At 41.2% G+C, this 19,557-nt stretch overlaps 1 protein-coding gene across 50 annotated transcripts in view; it reads right to left on the bottom strand.

The window, feature by feature from the left end:
• ST3GAL6 (ST3 beta-galactoside alpha-2,3-sialyltransferase 6) overlaps positions 1-19,557 on the bottom strand; it is a 63,026-nt gene that overhangs the window by 11,798 nt on the left and 31,671 nt on the right. For 27 of the 50 annotated variants that reach the window (XM_054246082.2, XM_078352165.1, XM_078352181.1 and 24 more), the window contains 4 exons: positions 14,731-14,830; positions 12,184-12,261; positions 9,959-10,062; positions 8,573-8,636 (listed from right to left, as the gene is read on the bottom strand). In XM_054246082.2, coding sequence (XP_054102057.1) covers positions 8,573-8,636; positions 9,959-10,062; positions 12,184-12,261; positions 14,731-14,830 — 346 coding nt within the window. Of the gene's footprint in view, positions 1-1,942; positions 2,050-8,572; positions 8,637-9,958; positions 10,063-11,948; positions 12,019-12,183; positions 12,262-13,388; positions 13,606-14,730; positions 14,831-19,410; positions 19,511-19,557 lie in introns of those variants that run through there. The other 23 variants (XM_078352200.1, XM_078352195.1, XM_078352194.1 and 20 more) reach the window with 8 other exon arrangements.

Raw genomic sequence — 19,557 nt, 5'->3', positions numbered from 1 at the left:
AGGCTGGCTGGAGAACAGTGGTCAGTGCGGATCTGCTGGGTCACCTGGGGAACACGGTGACCACATCATACCCCGCTGGACATACTCTTCACAGTAGGTTAGATCCTCCACCAAAAAAAAAAAAACAGGCCCTTCTCTTTTGGGTGAGCATCACAGTCACTGCACACATAATATTCAGGGAGGGGATGACGGTCCCTGCAGCTTTACAAACATGCCTGCATTGCCAGGGCCGCGTTTGTCACACATGGGCACCTTCTGAGCATCCAACTGATGCAGCCACTCGGTGTTGGGAGTTTTAACATTTCTGAATCCTGACGGTTGTGGAGATCTCCTTTCATCTCATACTCCAGGACTTCCTGCAAAATCAGGCAAGAGGTGGACTGTTTCAAGGGTTCATTCAACTGCTGTTTCTCCCGAAGCATCTTGTAAACTTAAGATTCTTTGTCGATGATGAGGCCGCTTGGAGGCTGAACACGTATGGGCATGCCGTTGGCCTCCTTCCTGCTGGCGGCAGTTTTGAAATACCAGCAATATGGTATCTCAAGGCGTTGTTAAAGTTGGATACATTTTCAGAAGAAGAGAGGCCAGCAGGGTTGCTGTGCTGGTTTGGATGACCCCAGGGCCAGTGCTGAAAGCAGGAGAGGCAGTAAAGAGCTTGGATTGCAGGCACATACTGCGTGCAGGACCTCCTGGGGTTCAGAGGGTAACTTCATCTTGTATGGATGGCACTTCCTTTCTGCCATCATCAAAAGAGACTAGGTTTTATATTCAGATCTGGCTTCTGTGACAGTCATGTTTTCTGTGCAGCCTTTGATCTCTTGTGTGTGTTTCCAAGTGCATTAGATTGCTGATGTTTTCCCCATCAATGGCTGTGATTACATCTCTGATACATCAATTAGCCACAGCAGCCTTGCTTCTGAGAGTGACCTGGAAAACAGCTGAGAGGCTGCAGGAAGTCCTTGCTGTCCAGCAGGCGGAAGCTTCATGGTCTTGGTCTCTCTGTTGGGCTCTAAATAAGAAAGTAACATACCTCTAGATGCTTTTACAAGCAAGTGTGACTTCAATCCTTATCCTAGGAAGCCACTTTTGTCAAAGGTCTCTGCTGTGGGGCCATACAGTATGGCTGAGATGGGAGGTGCCGAATATCCAGACCCTTTCCTCTCAGGGTATTGCCATTATCCTCCCCGAACCAGAAAGCAGGTGGCGGTTCTCACACTCACAGCTTGCTTGCCCTTTCCACAACCTCCAGGTCAGTCTAACTGAGATCAGAGGCTGCACCTCCTAAACCTGGCTCTATCTCCACTAGGAATGCTAAGCAAGTCTGGGCACTAGGGAAGGCATGGCTAGGAACAGACAGGAGTGAAATAACAGCAATTCCCATGAGTTAACCTACACAGGAGTAGAGGGGGACTCTCTACAGATGGTATCTAGTCTACTCCTCTCCCTCCAATGAAGGCTGTAAGCCAATCTTCTGTCAAGAGAAGGGGCTGCCTTGCCGTGAGCCCAGGTACCCCAGGGGCTCCTGCATCCGGCCTGGCCTGAAGTTCCCAGTCTGACATCAGGCTATTTGACTCCAACTACACAGAACACACAGGGGCAAAGGCCTGGAGTACAAGCCACCAGCATGCTACCAGTGCTTTTACCCTCCACAAAAGACTCCTGACCCACAAGTCAAATCTCTTAAGTTGACCCCGGAAAGGTTACCCAGCTCAGCCTATACGCAGTCAGTTCTATAAGACTGCTCAACAATGAACTGATAGCTTCGGTCTTAGTGTTCTCAGGAGGGGTCGCTCTATCACACTGAGTTACAGATGGTCATCAAGCCCCAGATAATGCACGTTCCAAAGAGCATCATGGTAAGAGCAGCTACCATCTCTCACATGCGTGTGCCATATCGCTGGTCTGCCCTCGGGCTCAAGGTCTTGGACCGCCTCCCACATACCCTACAAGCCACGAGAAAGGAGGAGTCGAGCATTTCAGGCAGATCTTTTCTCCGGGGTAATTCCTCATACTCAGCGTCTCCTCTTCATGGTCCCAGCAGTTCAAGAACTTTAAAAAAAAGGGGGGAAGAAAGAACATAGACACTGCCTCATTCGGAGAACTCTCATTCCAGAGATTCTTTAGAGCTCAACATCGCCGTATTTTTAGGAGTTTCACGTTGTGTTTGTTTTCCTCCATCAGCTTGTAGGGGACAAGCAGAAAGGGAGAAGGACCTTTACTGTAGGAAATTGTGCCAGTGCCTTTGAAAGGAAACCTTATCATTGAAAGTCTACTTTTCCTCCTGCTAAAGGACCCTGCGAGGATTTATGCGTTTTTCTGAGAACCACGTAGAAACTCTTTCGAGGGCATCTTTAGGGCTGCTCTTTGGCAGGAACATCGTATCTACAGCTGGTATTCGTAGTCCCACCATGGCTCTGGGAAATATGCAAGGGTACAGATAAGCTGTCTGAAACACTCCTCGTTAGTCATTGCTTCCCTCTCCCCCTAGCAGGTATCCTATCTTCTGAAAGGAATGATTCATTCTCCCTTGACTTCATCCATTTGGCTTGTGATCCTGGCTTCCTCTGCCTTTTTACGTGTGGAACAATGACTTTCAGTGTCCTCTGGGTAACTGTAAAACTTCACATATTTAATTAACATAACCTTCATGTAGAAATAGCGGTAGTGAACTGTGAGTCCCTAGAAGGAAGAATAGTATCATTTAGATCTCTGTATCCTCCCATCTAAAACACTTCCTGATTCACAGGCTGTACATTTCAGAATTCAGTTTGGTCCTTACGTTAAGAATGTGGAGGTTATTTCCCTCCTTTGTGTCTGGAGAACCAATCACCTGTTACTCCTCCTACCACTCTGGAATCAGGTAGGGAAATGCATACGCTCTAAACTGCTTACCCAGAAAACAAAACAAGTCCAGGGTTCCTGAACCTGTTAATGGAAAATCTGGAAAGCTGCTAAAGCAGGGGTAGTAAGAGGTTACACTTTCCCCAGGGGAAAGGCATCTTTCTCATAAAGTCAGGCAAAAGCCAGAAGAGCCATTACCTTATGCAGAGGGAAACATCAAACACAATCAATACAGAGGAAGCAAACTTAAGTTGCCCATTTCAAATGATCTATGATGTGTTTTCTTTTCCAAATGCTTTCTGACATGCATTTTCCCTTCAGTAGCATCACGGACATGAAAACACATGACCATCTATGGCAGACCATACTGGGCACATTCCCAACACCCATGACCCCACGTGCCTTGCTAGCAGATCACTGCTTTCCTAAACCTACAATGGTGAGCTCATCGCCTCTGCCAATGTTTCATCTAGACACAGCCATGTGATCCATCCCTGGGCAATAAGATATTAGGGAAGTGTGTTAAATGCTTTCAGAAGAGATTTTGCCCCTGGGAAAAGAATCATGTGCACAAGATACTTTGTTACTTACTTCTTCCTTTTTGCTTAGACACCGACATGTGATAACAAAGTTAGAGCAGCTACAAATCAGAGAAAAAGACAACCACAGAAAAACTACCTGGGAGCCTTGACATCACTGAGCCACCAATCCGATCCCCCAACTAGGGCCACTCCAAACATATGTGCAAGTTGTACACAGTCCAATGCCAGGGAGCACCATTCAGATAACCTTATGAATGAATCGGCACTCCCTGGAGAAGTGCAATCCACAATCTGTACGGCCATAGCAGCCCACACTGCAAGCTAGTACCATACAAATCTGCATAGACCTGAAACCACGTGTCTATGCAATACAGGAGATAATAAACGCCCACTTGGTTTAAATCACTCCTAGTGAAGACTATTACTTCCAGCCAGAAGATCCTAAAACGACACAAGGAACTGTAGTTGGAGACCAGGTTGCTAGTTCTGGTTCCTCCACTTAGCACCTCTTAGGACCTTGGTCTAGCAACCTGATCTCTTTAATCTCAGTTTGGCCTTTTGTGAAGCAAGGGAATCACTTAGGTCTTGCGTGTTACTCTCTGATGGATGTGGCCATTTCCTTTGGCACAAGTACCAAGATTTCTGTATCTTTACCCAACACCCGACCACAGCAGATGCCAGAAAGCAGTGAATATATATACATATATTCACTCTGTTAGTGCAGAATCACAACTTACCCTCAAGCTCTCCTGGCTAAAAATCCTGCAATGTAAAGAAACTGCAAAACAGCAGAATGTCTAAAGTAGGGATGCAGATGTTCACATTCCTTATAGAGTTAGGGCTCTTTTAATAAATACACCACTAATGTCTAATTCTTTTTTAAGTTTTCCAAGGGCATGCTTCTGGCCTGGCTGGTAGCCAGTCTAACCCAGCTTTGCCGATGCTGACATAATGGATTCTGCTTGAGAGAGCAACCAGGCAGCTTTTACAAATTTTGTCCATTTAGCAGGCGACTGACTTGACACAGGTGCTTTTGTTAGGTAAGGTATTTATGTGTAGTTACTGTATAACCACCTGTGCTGCAGGACTAAAGCATTCTTCATAAAACTTGGCATGCTTTCAGAAGGCAGTGTTGGTGGTTGGGGATGGGGAGCTTTTCTGTGCATTTTAAGTGGGAGCTGAGATTTGATGACTTAGGGTTGCTGCTGTTTCTGGCTGTGTGAGGAAACAGAAAAAGCGATAATCCTTAGGACAGGATTAATTCTTAGGACCGGGGCAGCCTGGTGTTAAGGAGCCATAGGGAGAGCCAGGAAGGACTAGGGTCTTGGACTATGGGCACATTTTTAGTATTCCTTTTCTGTCATGCAATTCTCTTACAAAATCCTCCATCTTTAGTGAGGTTTGTTAAGCATGGTCGCCTTGTGTTGGCTGTGCTTTGGAGAATAAAGAGAACTGCGTCCATGAGAAATCAATAGCAGCAGCATATAAAAAAGAGGCACTGAGCTTGATGTTAGTCACATATTTGACTTCAGAATCCCGAAGGTGACCAAGCACAAAAACAGATGGAGACAACAGAAATGATGCAGAATATCGATAAAGACAGCTTTTTGTCCCCCAATAATCTTGTTTCCTTCATCTGTTAAAATCACGTCTGTTTTTAAAGACGAGCACACAGTCACCTGGAATACAGACTGCATTTTCCGGTCCATGTTCCAGCTAGGGGTGGCCTTGTGATGGAGTCCTATCCCATAGGGTGCAAACAGGTTGCTAGTAAATGTTTAACAGTCAGTTCTGGGGGAGGGGGAGGCGTATGAATGGGAGAAGCCCTGATTTGTAATGTTTGCCAGTTGCCATGGTACGAATACTCTATGTCAAGCTTTCACCTTGATGGCAGTAAATATGGAGCTCAATATGAAGAGATGCAGCTCTCACAAGTTGGTACTGACTGGTTCCAGCACATCGCTGGAGATAACGAAGTGTTGCAGGTGATTTCTGGGAGATGGTCTTAAAGAACGAGGCATGTCTTAAAGGGTCGGGTATGCCCTTTGCCCTTTCCTCCTCCTGGCTGGCAGGGAGGTAGATGTGATTGGAACTCCAGCCATCATACTGGACCAGAAGGAACAAGTTGTATATTAAGGAATGGTGGCATCAAGATAGAGAAGCGGCCTTGGTCCCTGATGCTCATGGAACCAGCCCTGGGAAGTTTACCTGCAGAGTTCATTTGCATGGAAACTGGACAAAAGGAAAACATCCTTCTTACAGTCACTGATATTTTGAGTTTTCCCATTCACAGTGGAATCTATCCCAACTGAGGCATCATACATGCTATACAAGATGTCTGACAAAACTACGATTTTTATCTGGTAGACTCTTAAAGGTTTCAGATTTGAAACATCATCATCTGACCCTTTCTAGAAGGGACAAAGAGGATGGACGGAGAATAAAAGGTAGGAAAAAAAAAAATTGTGCTTAGCTGTTACACCTCAAAATATGCCAGGCACCTTCCAGAGCACAGGCAAGAAAAAATAAGCACAGAGCAAGGCCAGCAATTATATAAATATCAGTAAAGAAAGCAGAAAAAAAGAGAAAAGTAACTTGAAAGTAATCCCTCTACCTCAGTTCCTCCTCTCTGACCTACAGATCCATGAGGAAGGACAAGCTAGCCTCTATCAACACCTTCCTCCTTGGATGTGTGCGCCCAGCTCACAAATCCATGAGCCGGGGGCTCAGGGAGGACTCTCCTGCCAAGGACAGTCTAACTTCTCTGCCTGAGAAAGAAAGATTGTTCTCAGACATCTTTCTTCTAGAGCTTTATTCCCAGGCTGAGAAATGAGAACTACATAAAGTCGCTTGGGAAACTAAGTTGACTCAGAGGCAGCATTCAGGCAATTCAGTCCATTCTGGCTTTTCGGATTTGAGAAAAAATGTATTGCTCAGGCATAGCCTGGCTTGTTTTTTTTCTATGTGTTGTACACCGGGCACACGATCAAGGTAAAATGACTCCCCTTCAAATATAAGCAAAATTAAAGTTACACATGAACTCCTCTGAAAAGTTAAGTGCTACGCAAAGAAGATAATAGTGTCATAAATAAATTATTATCTATTTTTGAAATAAGGTTTACACAGGTCAAACATGCAGCTCAGCAGTGATAACTGAGCATCTGTGATGTTATAAAATGTGTCACTATGCTCACTCTGTGGAGATCCTACAGGGAGATTTGCCATTCACTCCTTATCCAGTGAGTCTCTGACTACGCATTTACGTCACTTCAGAGCCTTGGCAACTTCAGACTAAAGGACTCCTAGAGTCAGCATGATCTTCAGTCCCTCCTCACCAACTATACCCTACTTTTCTCCCAACAAAAGTAATGCTAAAAAATGAACTTAGCCTGATGTGGGGAGTGGGGAGATTCTGGTGACAGGAGGACAGGGGCAGGAAACAGCAAGACCAAGTCAGCAAGAGCAGAAAAATCAGCCTGATGGATGAGGCATACACAAACACATCAACGCCTGTGGGCAAAGGGGTTATGAAAGCAGCTAAATAAAGCATGTCTCGTTCTTAGATAAACACTGGGCAAGAATGAAATTTCTAGTCATCTATCTTCCAGAATCCTGACAGTAACTCGCATTTACAGAGTCAAGCATCTTTAAAAAGATTTGCAGATTCTTGCTGCAAACATTTAAGGACTCACTTTATCACTCTTTTTTTTTGAGATGAAGTCTCATTCTGTCACCCAGGATGGAGTGCAGTGGCGAATCTCGGCTCATTGCAAACTCTCCCTCCTGGGTTCAAGTGATTCTCCTGCCTCACCCTCCCAAATAACTGGAACTACAGGTATGCACCACCATGCCAGGCTAATTTTTGTATTTTTGGTAGAGAGGGGATTTCACTATGTTGGCCAGGCTGGTCTCAAACTCCTAACCTCATGATTCACCCTCCTCAGCCTTCCAAAGTGCTGGAATTATAGGCGTGAGTCACAGTGCCTGGCCACCTTTATTACTCTTAACTCAGAGAGCCAGGCACTGGAGTTAGAACTATCTAGGTTCACATCCTAGATCTGTCATTTACCAAGTATAACAAACTGTGTGCCTAACCTCAGTTTCTCCAGAAACTTACAAAATTAGAGAGAATCAACATAAAGCACTTATGTGAAAGGTCTACAAAAAACAACATTCTCCAAATCAGAGCTACATAAATTTGAGGGTTGAAAAATTTTATGGTTGCTGTTGATATGCAATCAAAACTAAAATTGATTAGGTTTATGGCAGAGTTTCAAATTATAAAAAACTGAAATGAACCAATACACATTACACAAATCCACACTTGAAGCATCTTGGTCTCCAGCAGAGAAAAATGAGATAAACCTGGACAAAATCTAACACTGCTCTTATGGCAAACTCTACCTCCACTTTCATACCTCTATTCACTACCTCCACTCTCTGGACCCAAAAAATAGCACTCCTGTTCTCTTGGGCAATAGAGTAACTTCTGCCATTTTCCGTTTTAATGGAGGCCTGACATCTGTAGACTACCCGTATTATCATACTGGCACACTGGCCAAATTCTAAAGGGAGGCTTGAAACTTTGTGAAATAAGCCTACCTGCGCAAAATAAGCCCAACTGCGAAGAAGTCTATTTTTGGCAATTCAGTTTATATGGGGTTAACTTAATGACAAAATTGTCTAAAAACTATTGTCAGAAAACATCAAAGCAAGCATATTTGTCCTTCAAATATAATTCTGATTAAAAAGGAAGAGAGCTGCTTCCAAAATCTAATAATCTCCTTAACAAGTGAAACAGAAAGAATCTTCATCAGTAGTTTGGAGGATGCATGACAAAGTGTGGGAAACGGCTTGTAAAGGGAGGGTGTGCGCTGATTAGCAGGGGGTGCACTAATCCTTAAATAGGAACAACTTAGAAAAGATGAAGGTGGGTTTAAAATGTCCTGATTTGGGAGCAGTGCTGATCATCATCAAGACTCTGCAAACCTTTGAGCCAACCAGTTATGCAGCATCTAAATTAATTTTGTAGGTTTTTAAGTGTCAAAGAAATTACTACTAGAAATTGTGGTTATGCACAAATGCTATGACATTTTCCTGAGTAAATACATCTTACATCTCTTGGGGTATATATTGAACCAGCTTAGCTGAAGCTAAAAGCCAGACTAGAAGCAAGAAAATAAACTCACTTGTCAAACTCGTCAAAGAGATCACAACTCTGCAGTTTTGAAAGAGCAAGTCGAAAATATTCCGCTAGAAAACAAATGCAGTGTTATGAATAAAAGGATGATCATGTCTTTTTAGTACTTAGTACTTATAAACCACCTTACTCCCTCTCCCACAAACCCATTTCCAAGCAGCATGGCCACATTGACATATTCTGTGACAAATTAACAATACAACTACAATTAGCCAGCACTACTCAGCAGGCCCACTCAAAATGGTAAATGCTCTAAAGACATTTTCTAAAACCTCCCCCCAAAACAACACATTTAATCTGAAAAATAATCATAAAAAGTAATTTTAAAGTAATAGCAGATGATTCTGAAATTGACATTAGAGTAGAAATAAATAGTAAGTTTAAGCTAATTCTCAAATTCTATGTAAAATATTTTTAAAATAAAAAACAAAACAAAAAATGCAACCCCCACCCTCACAGGATCAGTTGAATAAGCAAAATCTAACTCACAATGTTGGAGGCTTGTCACCTTGGGCTTTTATGGTCCCTTGAAAATCTAGAGCTTAATGCTATATAGGGCCAATCAGTTATCATTAAGCAGAAGGGAAAGTGTTTTATCTTTAGAAGATGGAATAATTATCTCTCAACTTAACAAAAATAAAGGCCGGGCGTGGTGCCTCATGCCTGTAATCCCAGCACTTTGGGAGGCTGAGACAGGCGGATCACGAGGTTGAGAGATCGAGACCATCCTGGCCAACATGGTGAAACTCCATCTCTACTAAAAATACAAGAATTAGCTGGGCGTGGTGTCGCCCGCCTATAGTCCCAGCCACTTGGGAGGCTGAGGCAGGAGAATTGCTTGAACCGGAGAGGCGGAGGTTGCAGTGAGCTGAGGTCTTGCCACTGCATTCCAGCCTGACGCCTGGCAATGGAGCAAGACTCTGTCTCAAAATAAATAAAATATCCACTGGTTAAATTAAAAGGCTGCTTAAGCAGATAAGAATTGCCGATGAAGTAAAACGAAACAAGTAAAAAGAATCCATGGGAAGCTAGGAAGGAAGTTAACTCTCAGGTTTTCCTGCTAATTCTAAATCAGAATGAAACAAGGCACCAGAACTTACATGGATTACTTACTTGGTGGCACAGCAAATGTAAAAAGTAGTTTCTCAACGACAACAACAAATCTGCCCCTTTTACCCTTTACTTCTCTACTGCCTCGAAAGGAGTGGGAATTTATATTTTAAAATGTAATTCATTTCATTCCATCCCCAAATCATATCCTTTGGAAATCATTAGGAAGCAGAAAGAATAAAAGCCCTTAAAATTATATTAACATGCCATTCTGATCAAACACCACTCAAATTTAACAGAACCAGGTAAGAATACTACTACTGACCTGATGTTCTCATCCCATAGGGCAAATCAAACTTATCGCTACCATACAAGGAAGCAATCTTTCTAAAATCAGCTGCACACAGAAAAGGGTGAAACTGTTGAAACCTGGAAGGAAAGGATAAAGAATGATTTTGCCAAATACCTACTATCTTTGCAAGCTTTTAAAATCAAAACTAAAAGTAACTATACATGTGATTCATATTGTTATATCGCATGTATGAAACTATAATTTTTTTAAATAAGTTTAAACAGTGCTGAAATATTGCATAGAATGGGGTATGCAATGGAACTACGCAACTGAAACACTTTACAGCTACTAAAAAGAAAATTATGTTACAACTCAGGAAGTAAAAACAAAACTTAAAAACAAACCAACACCAAGTGATAATAGCCAATATAGGAAGAAACAAAGTAATATCATAAAAGTACTGATGCTACTCTATTTCTAAATTTAAAAGCACCAAATATGTGACGCTGTATCAGCTGTGACAAGTCTGAGGTCACTAACCCATAAATTACAAAGCTGAAATTCACACCCAAGCCTAATACTAAGGAAAGGTGTTCTCTTTGTAATGATGAAGATAACAGCTGCAAGTTTCCCAAAAGCTTCTCCAAATTGCTGCTGGCTTTTCTGTTTCTGAGAAAGTGGCCTCAAGTACACTCTAGGGGACTGCCCTCAGATAATACTGTCCACATGACAAACACCAATCTACTTGTTACTTACATTATAGACTTATATACCCTGCTAAGTAATCTTGCACACATACTTTAATCCTTTCGGGTTTTCTCAGAAAGGAAAAGATATCTTTTTTTCAGTAAAGTTCTGGAGTACCTTAATTCTAGAGCAGCATTTTAATCTGTACTCTGCAACCCATATGTGCCTCATAAAATCAGTTTTGTGAGTCATGATCAGCATCTTTTAAAAACATGAATGGAGGCTGGGCGCGGTGGCCCAAGCCTGTAACCCCAGCAGTATGGGAGCCCAAGGCAGGTGGATCATGACGTCAAGAGATCGAGACTATCCTGGCCAACATGGTAAAACCCCGACTCTACTAAAAATACAAAAATTAGCTGGGCATGGTAGCGTCCGCCTGTAATCGCAGCTACTCCAGAGCCTGAGGCAGGAGAATCGCTTGAACCCGGGAGGCAGAGGTTGCAGTGAGCCGAGATTGGACTACTGCACTCCAGCCTGGCCAGAGTGAGATTCTGTCTCAAAAAAAAAAAAAAAGTGAATGGAACAGAACACAGTGTATCTGGAGTAGTAAAGGTCAAAATTACTTTTTTCTTATTACAAATATGTGTTTGCACTAGGTCCCAAATAAAATGCATTTCTTCCTATGAGTCACGATGAACAAAGTTTTAAAACACAATTCCAGTTTTGCGGCGGTCCTCACTGAACACACAGCCCTGGAGAGACTACAAGCCGCCACAGCACACTTAACCATATACAAAAAGTCTTATGTATGCGCAGTTTTCCAGAGAGTTGACTGACTTGCAAAGGGACCTGTAGTCCCAAAGAGTTAAAAACCAGTAATAAAAAGGTACAGTAATAAAATAGGAAAAAAAAAATCCTTAATCCTTCATAGAAAAAATGCTGAACAGATTGTGCCTCTTTTGCACAATTAAACATGCCTAGAACAGACTTTTATTTCTTGTTATCTGGAGTATTTTGACCAGCAATCTGTCAAAGGCAAGGTTACGAGGAAAAGAACATATGTGAAGAGAAGAGCACATTGTTTACAAAGCCGAAGAGCCACAATACATAATCATTTACATTTTATGTAGATTAATTATTATTTGCATTCTATGTGGTTCAGTACAAGTTAACACAAGGGAAAATTTCTACTCAAAAAGTTTAACCTAGAGGCAAGGAAGGAGAAGGCACAAAATAATAAGGGTGGAAAATAACATGGGAACAAGGGGGAAAATAAAACCCTAAAGAACAATTCACTTTTTTGTAATCAAACACAAACAGACCTCTCTAGCCTCACCTGTGTGAAAAGAATACTGGTTTGATTGAATTCCTCAATGCCTTTTCTTAAAATATATGCAGAGCTCTGACTAAAAGCACAAAAAGAGACAGGATATTCAAGCTCTTCCTTAAATATGGGGCATCCACTTTATACTGCTAAGATTTGCATTAAAAAAATATACAAGTGTGGACAATGATTACAAGCACATTTGGAATACTTTGTATGCCACGGGTTTTTTGGGGTAGATTTTTACCTCAGCAGAGAGGCAAAAGCTGGCTTTGATAAACAAGGCTGGAACTTATTTCTCCGTTTCATTTCCACAGGTGCCACCCTATGAGACAAAAATAGTGTCAGTCAGAAACCAGAACCGGGCACCCCGCCCAAAGGTAAGCAAATGCCCTGGGAACTCATTCATGGCACCACTGAGAGGTTCCATGGCAGCAAACGAAAATCCTCCCTGCACCCTTTGAGGTTTGCCAGTACCTTCGCCAAGCCCCGCACACACCTGAGCTTCATGGATATAGGGAAGGGAAGGTGGAAAGGCTGAGGTGATTAGCAACCCAGAAGTGATTCCAAGGGCAGTGATTCAAAGGGCCTTCAGAGAAACAGGAGGATACTGCACTGCAGAAGCCACAAACAGGCTCAGAAGCCAGACTCACCCCAAGGGCACGTGGCTATTTACCTCCTCCTGCCACATCTGCTGACACACACCAGCAGGGACTACCACAAAAACACCTGACCTGAGCAGGATCCACAGACCTTTGCCTTGGGATCCTGGGGACTCTACGAATCACATTCTCGAGAGTCATTTCTAACTGTCCTCTATTTTTGGCATAAATTAGGCCCTTGTGTGCTCCTGAATGGAGTACTTGTCTCCACAATTTAAAAGGGTATTGTGAAACATGACAGAGCACAACAAGGAACATAAATGAAAGGGGTGGTGGACGGCAGGATTCGGACTCAGCCGGGAAAGAGGAAAACAGCTTAATACAAAAACTTGTTACTGATCATCAATTATGTGAAGAATTAGTATTTTTAAAAAATCGATTTTCTCCTATCAGCAGCAGGATTCAAAATGAAGGAAATATCCTGAACCCTTCATGGACAGACACAATTTTCCATTTTTGTGGGTACAAAATCCCCATAGTTAGAACTGCTAGGTTTCTGAACTATGAGGCTAGTAAACTCCTTATGCAGGAAAACACCTTTCGTGAATACCACGATGGGAAGGACTCCTTGATTTATACATAAGGAAGGTACATAAATATGGTGGACCAGCACACAAGACTATAAAATCTCAATTATAGGATAAAATGAAGTCTATTATTTGGTTTCTCATTAAATATAGAAAACAAACTGGTTTAGGATATTGTGAAGACAACCTTTGGGTGACATTTTAAAAGTAAAACACAATTATCTGTCTTCATTTTTAAAGAAGCAAGTTCATTGCACAAACACCTGTCTGAGCTAACATCCCAAGGTACTTGCTGTGACTGTAGTAATGTGTTAGCTTAGGAGTGACATGGTCACTTCATCCCGGATGACAAAAGACTGTGCTGATTTACATCCTTTTCATATCTTCTTTATCATTTTCTCTGCGACCAACAATAGGATGTGTAGGAAAGTAGCAATCTAGCAAGCTTTTTGCTTTCTCTTCTATTTTTGTCTTCCACTACTAAGGGCAGGACAGAGAATGTGGCAAAGGTAAAAGGATAGAACCCTTTGATGTAGCCCTCATTTAGTAAATAATCAGACTTCAAAATTCTCTAGCCCGATATTTGGGTCCAAAGCTTAAAACGTTAGGGCCAAAACTACCTTCCTGGCATTGGGTTTTTTCCAGTGGTCATTTGCCTAACGTCCTTCCACGAAAACCATTACAATTATTTTTCAATCCAGCAGTAATGAAATCAAATGCGGAAGCATCAGCGTTTTTTCATCGTGTAAGCCCAAGTTAGAAACATGATTTAAGACACAGTACGAAACACTGGGAAAAAATACTGAGTCTTTGTCAAACACAGGAAGTTATGTGATTTATTTCACCAGACTTATGTAATGCCACCCGTTTGGGATTTAAAGGTCATCAAAACTTTTTTCCTAGCCAAAGGACTGACAATGAGAAAGGTAAAAACCCTATTACAGAGGCTTTCTCTTCAGTAAAACTATCTGTGCCTCTTTTTTATATGTGGTATTTCAAGTCAAAGCTGTTTCAAAAGATGCACATTATCATCATTCACCAAATATTTTTAAACAAAGGAAACCATTTGTAGTATCTATATTTTATCAATAATCTCTTATACAAGCATTTTAGGTTCTAAAAATTAAGTACCACTGAGCCGAGTAATTACTCCATTAACTCAAGGAGATTATCTATTGCATAAATAAAAAATGTTTTATGTCCCAAAGATGCTTAACACCATAGCTTCACTGGGAAGTCAAGAGAAACTAGGTGTTGCTTGTCAAAAACTGACATTATTGGAGATACAATCTGTAAGATCCTGGAATGGTAAAACCCCAATTTACAATGGAAAGCAAGAAAATATTCCAAACGTTACAAGGGTACAAGTTTTTTAAATAGGACCCTCTACTATAATTTGTGGGTTTGTGTGAAAGACTAGGTTGAGAGTTATTTTTATTTTTATTTTTTTTAATAAGACGGGGTTTCACCATGTTGGTCAGGCTGTTCTTGAACTTTTGACCTCAGGTGATCCTCCCGCCTTGGCCTCCAAAGTGCTTGGATTACAGGCGTGAGTCACCACGCCCGGCCCTGAGAGTTATTTTTAAATAACAAAATTAAACTTACCAATAGACGTTTGTTCCCCATAATATACAATGCAGTACGTAATAGAGGAAGACGGCACTCAGGAAAATGGCCACAAGATACCCTCTCATGGCTGGCTCACCTGAAACACAAAGAATGCAGTCCAAAGCAAAGGCTGGGTTGTTATACAAATGAATTTTCACAATAGCTCAAATATAAGCATTACTGGAAAAAATACAGAAAGAGAACTATGGGGAAAAATGAGGTAGGCCTATAATTTTGGAAGTACTAATATGCACAAAGACAATGCTTTTTCTGCCTCTCCTCTTACAGCACAACATGATGTATGTTTAGGCCAATAAACCGTTCCATGGTCTCAAAGGGTGGGGCTTCCCTACTACTTTCTTATGTTAGGTAAAAAAGAACAAAATTCCTCCAGAACAAAATTTTACACATCTATTCCATATCCAAAACCTTTTTCACAAACATTAAAAACTTCTGTTTTCTCTCAGTAGAAAGTAAAGAGATGCCTTAAGCTGTGAACAAACATGTCTTCGATGCTTGTAATGACGTTAAAATGTTACACATTTAATTGTTAAAAGTTCTTTTCCTGATTTTTAAAAACTGAGGAAAACAGCTACTGAAAAACATTCCCCACATCCATAATTTTTATACACTTTTAGATCCACCTATTTGATTTTTCAACATCATAGTACAGATATATTCAACTAATTACTTGTTTTGTATTGACAATATTGTTCATTACACATTTGTAGACAAAAACCTTGACACAATCCTTTCTAAAACGTAAATGCAAAAAAAAAAACCCTTTCTAGAATATATTTTAAAAACCTATAAAACATGTTTGTTTAGTTTCTTCTTTTGCTTCAAAGGAAAAAAGAAAAAGTTTCCACTGTCTTGTGTAATTACAGGTAAAAGACAAATTCAATATAGGGTTCCATAACAGACCTATTTCTATGCATGTGATTTTAAAAAGGTATACTACTTCCCTGTCTCCCTCATCAAGTTGCTAGTTCATCTAAACAACTTCGTGTACCACCCCTTTCACGCCTATCCACGTCTATTAACCTTAATCATGGTGACGTAGTATAGAACCTGGCAGTCTGCTTGAATAAATTTCCAAGTAATCTGGCATTGCCTTCCTTTTCATGGTAAATACATTCAAATGGAAATCTTAAAATGAACTACTCCCTTTCCTTCCTAAGTAGAATATATTAAACATAAATTAAACTTTTCTTGATGATATGGGGTCAGCTCAACAAATTTCATTGTTCTGGGCTTTCTTACACTTGAAGCCTTCTGCATCTGATGGGTGTGTGGAGCTATCTGCTAAGCAGTCCTAAACCGGCATGATCATCTGGCTGTTGCTTTTCACTCCTTTCTTGCTGTCAGCTGTTGCTTCTCGCCGCTGTTAATGCAGTCACCACCACCCCCAAGTGCCACGATTATAAATTAGTTAGAAATGAAAACTATGTCAGGAGAAAGCAAATAAATAAGCAAGTTAATGAGCAAACTTTAGTTTATTTTTAATTAGGTATTTCTAATTAGGTATACATAAACCCTGTGAAGAGTCAACACTGGTTGGAAATCAGAAGACAAGATTCACAGCCTAACTCCACATCCGGTGTAGGGAGCCTAACCAGTCTACCTATTTTGACCTGAGAGTCCTCACATGTTTACAAGTGAGAATACATCATCTACCTCTTTGGGTTATTAGACTGTCCTGGAAGGTAGTTTACCATGGGCCAAAGTAGTGATGAACGTCTTCTTAAATGCTCAAATTAAACATTTCAGGCTCCACTAAGAATAACATCATTTATGCAAAGACCCAACAAAGATAAAACTTACCAGTAGCAGCAATTTTTAAAATATATATTTATATATAAGACAGTATATGCAGGTCTAGGGAAGGAAGTCAGTATTTACAATTCAAAATTCCTATATATTCTCCAAAACATACTCTTTGGGCAATTTATGTATTATTCACAGAACATGGAGGCAGGGGTAAGCGAGACTTTTGTTATTGTTTTGTTGTTTTTCATTCACTAATATGTAGTCTAACTGAAAACAAAGAACTGTGAGAGAATGTTATTTTTCAAACAATAAAATGAACCCACTCTTGACCACTACTGCATATACCACCTGAAAAACATTTAGGAAGTTTAGGCGCTCTCGTATTTCATGTACAATTCACAGCTTCAATATTCAAGTTGCAAAGGCCAGCCAGGATATCCTTGTTATAAACATGATTCTTCTGCTTGCTCACAGGAAAATACTTCCACAAATAAACCAATTCTCTAATTATATTCTATAAATGGAAGGACCATTCTGCTTTGAGCAAAGCATTCCAAGAAAACCCTGTTAGAATTTAAGAGGATATCTGCTTTTAAGAAGGCATGAGGCCCTTTAATATAGCTTTAATTATCAAGACAAGCAGTTTTCAAGATCTTGACATTAAACATGACCAATGCCAGCTTTGTGGCTGCAGATGCTCCTAAAATCAGGGTCCCTAAAACATCCTTTACAAAAGTGTGGGTGGAGGATAACAAGGGAGAAAAAGGACTCACTGCCAGAGGACAAATGTTCACATATTCTCCAACTAAGCTGTGTAAACCAATGTACAAGTAACCTATATACACCAGATTGAACTCAATCTTGGCAACAGTTTCACTTTGCTTTAATGGTAAAAGTATATTTTATTTGTGTTTATATTTATTGCATTAAAGTTCATAGAAAAACTTTTATATGTCCATACCCCCATTTAAGGCTCAAAATAAGCTTATGAGATGGGTGTGGAGGTGTTGTCTTCTTGATGCATGAAGAAAACGGAAGATAAGGTTGAGTTATCTGAGGTCACACAGTTCAAGGAAGACAGAAATAGATCTACAGGTCAATCCTTTCTTTCTCAGAGTTCTATGCCTGGTGTCATCCTGTCTCTCAAGATAAAAAGCACAAGGCAAATCTAAAAGAGATAACTCCAATCTGAAACTTCCTGATGGTGTTCCATTGGTATCTTGAAGTCTGGAAGGGTAAATTCAGGTATTGGAGAAAGGAGGTGACTCTAGGGCAGGCTCAAGAGCCTGCACCAGGTGGGGACTTGTTAACATGCACACTCCTGAGTCTCTAGTTAATCTCAATCTCTGGGGCTCAGGAATGGGCATTTAAACAGCATCCACCAATTTGATTCTTATGCACAGTAAATTTTGAGAATCATTGCTCTAAGACACACAACAGAACCATGGAAGGATTTACTGAAATACAGAGACTGTAACAGATACAGATCCCATAACTAGATGCTTTGTGTTCTTTCTTTCTTTTTATCCTAAATGCTTAGCACGCGGTAAATGCTCAGTGAATAACAACTAATTAGAAGCATTAAGATGTTTGAGTGCTTAGCCTGTGCCAAGGCATGTGATAATTGCTTTCGTGTATTTTCTCATGATATCCTGACAACCACCTTGCAAAAGGAGTAGTAGACTCACAATTCCCATTTTACAGAGGAGGAAACCAACACTCTGGGAGAAAAACAATGACTTCATTGAGCTGAAAGTAGCAGAAAGAGGTCTCAAATCTGTCTCTTTCAGGACACAGCTCATGTGTTACATTACCTCCTCCTTTCACAAATGAGCTTTCACAAATGAGCACGGGCCCCTCCTTTTGCTATCAGACTAAACATTACTCCGTAAGCATTATTAATTCTAGTAATTAATGAAATGGAGATAAAGCTTATAGAACTTTCGATTCAAACTCAGCTGAAATAAAAGCCTGCTCCTCCCAACCATGCTAGCATTGTTTATAAAAACAAAACAAACTCTATGGAGAAACACTTGAAAAAATGTCAGGTTTTTTTTTTAGACTCTCCTAATGCTTTCTTAAACCAAAGGGAGCCTGTTTTTCCAAACAGCTAGAAAGAAAGCATGCTCAGCAATATTTCTGGAAACACTGTTCTACTTAACAAGTATTAGGTTAGTGCAAAAGTAACTGCGGTTTTTGTCATTTAAGACCAAATTCACAGAAAAACCCTGTGGGTATCTCCGTCAGTATCATGCAACACCAAGGAAGAAAGGCCTTTGGCATTCTCTATTACGGATGCTGAGCACACAGAAACCTCACCTGCCTGGCTCCTCCATTCCCAGTTCCGTCTCAATCTAGAAGCAGGTGCTTCCTAATGCCCATCTGCAAGCCCAGCCACCCCAGGCACTGGGACTGATTCTGGCTCACGGAAAGAGTCTGAGGAGCCCTTGACTAGCAGCTCAACAGTTTGGTGAGTTTCCCGCGGATCTGGTGGTATCCTGGTCATCTCATCCACTGGACCTGGGTTCCTGCTGCTGGGTACTTAAACTATATCATAATTTTCCAATGTCTGCATTCTTCTCTTTCCTCGTCACCCCAGCAGCTCTGCGGCCAATTTTTGTTTTTAGTCACTAGGATCCTAACCTTGTCCCCATGTGCTCTGGGGTGATGTACCCTTCTGTTCAGTGGCAGACATCCTATTCTTTCTGTTACTAGGACTCTTCTCACAGCCAATGTGCTATTGTTCAATAATAATACTCAACAACTCCTATCTTTGTGCAAATAGGAGAAGCATATCTCCCTTCTACATCCACACAGCCTGTGGGCACCTAATGTCTAATATCTCAGCAGCGTCTAGATTTCAGCCACAACCTTCCCCTTAAGCAGGTGCCCTTGTTCACGGCTCACCTCCCCACCCTTACCAGGTGGCCCTGTTGACAACTGTGTCCATTCAGCCCCTGGACAGGCCCTTGTCCATCCTGGTCTCTGCCAGTCCTCAGCTCACACTGACATGCACTCCAGACTGTAAGGAACGTGGCCAAGAGATTTCACATC

Source organism: Callithrix jacchus, chromosome 15, assembly GCF_049354715.1.
Source record: "Callithrix jacchus isolate 240 chromosome 15, calJac240_pri, whole genome shotgun sequence".
In the NCBI taxonomy this organism is placed as follows: domain Eukaryota; kingdom Metazoa; phylum Chordata; class Mammalia; order Primates; family Cebidae; genus Callithrix; species Callithrix jacchus.
The sequence above is the reverse complement of the archived record's forward strand: the minus strand, read 5'-3'. Positions and strand labels throughout refer to the sequence as shown.